Below are 7,477 nucleotides of genomic sequence, written 5' to 3'. Positions count from 1 at the left end.
ATAATTTCTCAACAGAAGAAGACAAAGTCCTCAAGGTTATTCTTATTGGGGAAATGTGCTGATGATGTCTAGAAATGTGTGCCGCCAATGTTCTGCTAATTTCACGGGCCCATCTAAATATATTACCTACCCTTCTATTCACAGTTTTTTATCCACACATTAAGTTCTAAGTAAGTATAGGGTCTAAGGCTTTTTGGTGAAGGTATTTATTGAAATTGACACTTTCAGTGCCGATACGAATAGTTCTCATCAACTATAAAGTGCACTTTCCTCTCATTTACACTTGGCAACTTTACTAGCCGAAAGTAAGTAGGTACTATCCGCCGGTGAACCTGCCAAATGTATTGCCTATTCGGTCGCTTTGCAATGTGAATAGATGATATCGACCATACGTCCATACTGTATATTAATATTTAGTTAAAAGACGGTCAGATAAGCATAAGTAGGATTTAAATTAGTTTTCCTCATTTTATGTAGGTAATACCTTAGTGTAAAGAATTCTTTACACTATGGTAATACATTCAAGAATAAAATATATTCGTATGTAAAATTCGGCTTTTATCATTTCGAAAAAGAAATAATGTGCGAATTTCAGTTTAAATATGTTCGTATTCGTATTCGTGCAAGATAAGAATACTAAATGAATAAAGATGTACGAGTTACATAAAGTTTGTTTTCAAAGTTTTTAGTTATAAATAAACATTAGACGATAAGCGAAAAATATAAATGGGAAGACTCGCGTGTACGGTTCATTCACAAAACAAAGAAATTTGGTAGTTAATCGATTTCTTTTCTAACCTCAAAATTATTTCGTGAGTGTTTTAAGGTCAAGGTTCGGTATTGTTGTAGATCACGTGTAATCGAGGAATCCGTTCCGTGTATAAGTAGGGCACAGCACACAGCGAGCGGCTCGTTTCACTCACCTAACCGCTTAAAGTAGTCGTGACTGCGAGTCTTCTGAATTTGGTGTCACTTTCTTATTTCTAGACCTGAGTTACTCCGTGCAATTATTTAATCAATTAAGCGGCAATGGGATCCTGGCCTGAAGATGTGGGCATTCTTGCCATCGAAACCGTTTTTCCATCGCTCTATGTGGACCAAACAGAATTGGAACAGTACGATGGTGTTAGTGCCGGGAAATATACCGTCGGTTTGGGTCAACATAAAATGGGCATTTGTGGTGACCGGGAAGATATCAACTCGATCTGTTTAACAGTCGTTCAAAATTTAATGGAACATTACGATATCAAGTATACTGATATTGGCCGTTTAGAAGTTGGGACCGAGACAATAATTGATAAATCCAAAAGTGTTAAAAGTGTGTTAATGCAGTTATTCGAACCACACGGTGTTATGGATATTGAAGGTATCGATACTACAAATGCGTGCTACGGAGGAACTGCTGCACTTTTTAATGCGATTGCATGGGTGGAGTCATCCGATTGGAATCACAGGTATGCTCTTGTGGTTACTGCGGACATTGCGGTCTATGCAGAAGGACCTGCCAGACCAACAGGCGGTGCAGGCGCCGTCGCAATGTTAATTGGTCCAAATGCACCTTTAGTTTTCGACCGTCATGTGCGTGCCACTTACATGCGGCATGTGTACGATTTTTATAAACCAGATCTAGCATCCGAATTTCCAAAAGTAGATGGTAAGCTTTCAATAGAATGTTATCTAAACGCTTTAGACACTTGTTACCAATTATATTGTAAACGCGCTTCAAAACGTGACAGCAAGGAGACTCCTGTCGACTTGAACCACTTCGACTACCTCCTATTCCATACGCCATTCTGCAAATTGATGCAAAAGTCCGTCGGACGACTAGGCCTGAACGATTTTCTCTCCACCTCGCCCGGTTTAATACCTCAGCTGTACCCTGGATTAAACAACTATAGAAAGGTCGACCTCAATAATTCGTATTTCGATAAGGACGTAGAAAAAACCTTCATGACTACAACGAAAGGTAGCTTCGAAACAAAAACACAACCCACTCTGCTGCTCGCAAATCAAATTGGTAATATGTATACCGCTTCACTTTATGGGGGGTTAGTGTCGCTCCTTATAAATCAGAATATCGAGCAAATCGCCGGCAGTAAAATTGGGCTTTTTTCTTATGGATCCGGATTAGCATCCACAATGTATTCGATCACGGTGACGAAAGATTCCAACGACAACTCGCAACTTTACAAATTAATTTCTAATCTAAAAAATGTTAAAACCAAATTGGAACAAAGACTAAAAATTTCACCCGAAAAGTTTATGACGATGTTAGCTGTGCGACAACAGAACTATAACAAAGCACCTTTCAAACCAATCGGTAGAGTAGAAGATTTATTTCCCGGAACTTACTATTTAGTAGAGATTGACGAAATGTATCGTAGACATTATAGGAGACATATTACAAGTAGTAATGGCTCAGTTTAGAATTTATTGTAAATCTGTATTACAATGGACTAAATTTAAATGATAATAGAAGTTTCTATTCTGAAAACAAATTACAATAAAAATGGTGCTTTGTAAAGTAACAATATGTCAACATGTAGCTTATAGAAATTTTATGTAAATACCCCAGAATCTCTCGCTTCTCTTAATTGTCATGTTTTTTACATTTGCAAGCAAAAAAAAGTCTCAATTACATTATGTTCCTCACTACTAATTCCTATCCAAATGCAGCCTTTTATCTTTACGACTCTAGTCATACCATTTAGCATTGATCTGAATTGTAGTTTATCTCCGTGTTAATTTTTTTAAATTTTATGTGTAACACCTGTACTTGTTACCAGATTGTCTGAGGCCAGTGTTACCTCTCGGCTAACTGCATAATCACATTTATAAGCTTAAGTGTATCTTAGGAAATTTTTAAGTTTTATATCGTGTAAATTTACACTTTTATTTAATTATACTTAGGTAGCATCTGTAGTATTTATTTTACATATCACTTTTAACTTTATAGCAGGATAAGTAATTCTTGTTATTTACTTTTAAGTATTATTATGGTGTTAGATGTTTTATGATTTAGAGAATAAATATGAGAAATTTGGAATTCCTAATAGGTGCACTATGTGCCTCCCCCTATAACATGATTCCAATGGATAATGAAGACAATATGTACCTATTTGTTAAATTTAGAAATAAGATTGTTGGTAAAAATGTTAATAAAATATCTCAACTTTATTTACTTTAATAGTAATCTAACCTTGCACTTTGCCTATAGTGATGTACCTTTGTACAAATGTTCATTTGGAACCATTGTTTGGTACCTAAATCTTATTACCCACACTAATTATTAATATTGTTGACAGTGCCACCCACTACTTTGTTACCAAACGAATTGTAAATCCATACAATGACAAAAGTTGCCTTGTGCAATACATGATTACGTTTCTGTTCAAAGTTATGTTTGATAAGATGGTGATTGGGGAGTTTAAGAATTACGAGAATCGATAATAATTACACAGACATAGTCCTAAGTCTAGTTTATAGTATTGAGGAGAGCCTACTATCCTAAATAAAATGTTTTATTTATGCCTACTATAACTACGAGCCGTCATCTGCGATTGCTGACGTCAAAAAAGCAGCCCGTTACTTTTTGTCTTGGCAAAAGGATCATTATCATAGTCTAAGCTCTGTATGGACTAATGGGTCTGTACAGAGCCAAAAAATTACAGCTCAAAAAGGGTTTCATTTATATTTCTTGTTACAATAAAGAACATATGACTGTCCGGTTTTCTGTGTTAGTAAATATTCTTTTTCGTCGACCTCTCGATAACAACATAAATTACACCTTAGTTACAGGTGTAACAATGAAGCTCATTAATGGTTAGAAACCATTATACGTTAGCAACCACTTATATATAACCATTATACATTAGCAACCATTAATCGTTAGCAACAACTTATACATAACAACCATTTTATTAGAGGGAAATGACATTTATATAACAATTCACTTTCGGCAACAGCTGAGAACTTCCATCCACCTAACCATTTTAATCTCGGTTTTAATGTAGTGAGATCAGCAGCCAGTATGGTCGCCAAACGATATCAGCAAAGCATATCCTGATGTATGTATGTGTAGCTCCTCGAATAAGGTATTGTTAAGGTATTCAGTTACTTTACCTTCAACATTGAGTACGTCGACCACAGGAATGAACTTTTCCATATCTTTGACTGTTAATACACGTACTTTAGTACAGTTGCAAAAGAGTTAATTACATTCTAATTTCACATACCTTTTCAAGGTAAAATGTCAACATGACATTTTCGGAAATATCTCCTTTCAAATTCATTGTATTCCATCAATTGCCGAACTGATCGAAACCGTCCAATAAGTTTCTTTTGATTTGAGTGGATATAATGTTAAAATCGCCTCCGCAGCAGAGCAAGAACATGATCTTCTACTGCGATTACAAGGACTGACGATATAGCATAAAACAACACATTACTATAGCAACGACAATAGCTGTAATTTTGTGAAAAATCGTCAGAGCTCATACATAATTTCGTTTTTTCACTACTAGCGTCTGATGACATGATTATTAACCTTTTTTCCACTTGTAAAGTAGGCTTTCTCGGCATTTGTTCAAAGTGGTTAATAATTTTTTATTATTAACTAGTAGTCAATAATGAGAACTGTCTCGCTGTCACTTTTAGAAAACACAACCCGAAATTTCGCTCAATGAACGTTTAGACAAGTTCTCTAAAACGAATAATTGCCACCATTCGCAATTTCCAGAGAAATTACATACCTAAAATTATCACATTTTGAAAAAATTCGAACGAAATACTCTTTGAAAAATCTCAATGACAGAACAAAATACGGCCTGTTTGACTTGTACTTCCACGTACTTGATTGACATGTTAAATTAAGAAACAAACAATTCTGTCCAACCGTTAACTTATCAATATAATATGTTAATTTAGAGGATTTCAAGTGCTAGTAGTGAAAAAAATAGTATATATACCACGGTAGAGAAGTCTATTATTGCCATCGCACCTTACACCCCTCGGCGCAAGCGCCTCGAGATGTAATCTTGGTGCTCAGGCAATAATAGTGGACTTCTCTACCTTGATATATAATGTACTATTTTTTCACTACTAGCGTCTGATGACATGATTATTAACCTTTTTTCCACTTGTAAAGTAGGCTTTCTCGGCATTTGTTCAAAGTGGTTAATAATTTTTTATTATTAACTAGTAGTCAATAATGAGAACTGTCACGCTGTCACTTTTAGAAAACACAACCCGAAATTTCGCTCAATGAACGTTTAGACAAGTTCTCTAAAACGAATAATTGCCACCATTCGCAATTTCCAGAGAAATTACATACCTAAAATTATCACATTTTGAAAAAATTCGAACGAAATTACTCTTTGAAAAATCTCAATGACAGAACAAAATACGGCCTGTTTGACTTGTACTTCCACGTACTTGATTGACATGTTAAATTAAGAAACAAAAAATTCTATCCAACCGTTAACTCTCTTATCAATATAATATGTTAATTTAGAGGATTTCAAGTGCTAGTAGTGAAAAAAATAGTATATATACCACGGTAGAGAAGTCTATTATTGCCTTCGCACCTTACACCCCTCGGCGCAAGCGCCTCGAGATGTAATCTTGGTGCTCAGGCAATAATAGTGGACTTCTCTACCTTGGTATATAATGTACTATTGTAATTTCTTGTAGTTGAATTTAAAATAACCTACCCCAGTGAAGTCGACGAAAAAACGTTGTATGCAATTCATGTATAAATCGGCGATTATTGGTTCGTTCGAATCACTCACCAATAAAACGCCTCATTTATACACTCATTGCATAAATAACTATTAAACTTCAGGTAACTATGCAGATATGAATTTGAAAAATTGCGCATGTGCAACCTAACTTTTATATTTGTGCCATCCAAATTTTTTATTTGTTAAGCTAAGCTAAAATTTGTTTTACAAACTATATGTCCAGTAACCATATAGGTACATCAGACCATGCGTCAAATCTGGTACTTCTGATTTTTTGTGTAGTTGTGTATGATGTTGACCCAGTATATAATCCAAGTTTTCGACCTTGGGTGCCGGACGCAAAATAGTCAGATATACAAAAAACCGAGAAATTTCGATTTTTTTTTCTGTTTTTGACGATTTTAACTCTGAAGGGCCAGTTTGTCGAAAATAATAAATGAATACGCTTTGAAAGTAGACTAAATTCTGTACAATTTGAGGCCACAACCGTTTCTATAGACGTGATAGTTTACCTACGAGATAATGCTTTTCAAAATTTATCGAAAATTGTTAGCACTACTTTGTTGTTCTGTAATTCTATAAAAGAAAACGAGAGGTGTAAATGATATTCTTTATTAAACTTCAAAATAGTCATTTTATAAAAAGAAATTTTGTTTGACTTCCATCTAAGTATATTTTCCCTTTTTGGACGAGCACGGTTGAGCATCGTCCATTTCCTTACTTGAATTTTGAAAGCTTTGTGGTTAGATTGTCAATGTCTTGTGTAACATCTCTCCACAATACATCATCCACCATTTCTAGATCAGAAAAAATCAGGGAGAATATAAAACGGCATCTAATTATTGTAAAGTAAAAATATCCAGGAGTGTGAACAGAGATAAATCAAACGATTAAACACTCTTGGTCCTTGGATCTTTGACAGCTAATTATTGTTTGACAGTTTAGTGGCAACATCAGAAGCTACCACCTTACAATAGTACCTACATTATATGTATATCAAGGTAGAGAATTATTGCCTGAGCACCAAGATTACATCTCGAGGCGCTTGCGCCGAGGGGTGTAAGGTGCGAAGGCAATAATAGACTTCTCTACCGTGGTATATATACCATTTTTTTCACTACTAGCACTTGAAGTCCTCTAAATTAACATATTATATTGATAAGAAAGTGAACGGTTGGACAGAATTTTTTGTTTATTAATTTAACATGTCAATCAAGTACGTGGAAGTACAAGTCAAACAGGCCGTATTTTGTTCTGTCATTGAGATTTTTCAAAGAGTAATTTCGTTCGAATTTTTTCAAAATGTGATAATTTTAGGTATGTAATTTCTCTGGAAATGGCGGATGGTGGCAATTATTCATTTTAGAGAACTTGTCTAAACGTTTATTGAACGAAATTTCGGGTTGTGTTTTCTAAAAGTGACAGCGTGACAGTTCTCATTACCACTTTGAACAAATGCCGAGAAAGCCTACTTTACAAGTGGAAAAAGGTTAATAATCATGTCATCAGGCGCTAGTAGTGAAAAAAATAAAATCTAGCATCGAATACCAGCCTACTAATTATACGTTTGTATTGCTAGTAGCTTAAACAAGGAAAGAGAGGCTAGTAGTGAATAAAATTCATTATCCGTTTTATTTTTCAGCGTAATACCGCCCATTCTTGGCATCTGTCTAAAACAGAATAGAAACGTCACCCACTGACCCACAAAGTATTGTGAAAGATTTTTGAATTCGAAA

General features: G+C 34.9%; 1 protein-coding gene across 1 annotated transcript; it reads left to right on the top strand.

Annotated features, from left to right (window-relative positions):
• Positions 1-496: 496 nt before the first annotated feature.
• Positions 497-3,177, top strand: LOC116160050 (hydroxymethylglutaryl-CoA synthase 1-like). The gene is made up of 2 exons (XM_031473181.1): positions 497-936; positions 988-3,177. The coding sequence occupies exon 2, from the start codon at positions 1,030-1,032 to the stop codon at positions 2,425-2,427; it is 1,398 nt and encodes a 465-aa protein (XP_031329041.1). The 5' UTR covers positions 497-936; positions 988-1,029; the 3' UTR covers positions 2,428-3,177.
• The last annotated feature ends 4,300 nt before the right edge of the window (positions 3,178-7,477 follow it).

Source organism: Photinus pyralis, unplaced genomic scaffold (assembly GCF_008802855.1).
Source record: "Photinus pyralis isolate 1611_PpyrPB1 unplaced genomic scaffold, Ppyr1.3 Ppyr1.4_LG1, whole genome shotgun sequence".
NCBI lineage: Eukaryota > Metazoa > Arthropoda > Insecta > Coleoptera > Lampyridae > Photinus > Photinus pyralis.
Note: the sequence above shows the minus strand (reverse complement) of the source record. Positions and strands in the feature narration are given on the sequence as shown.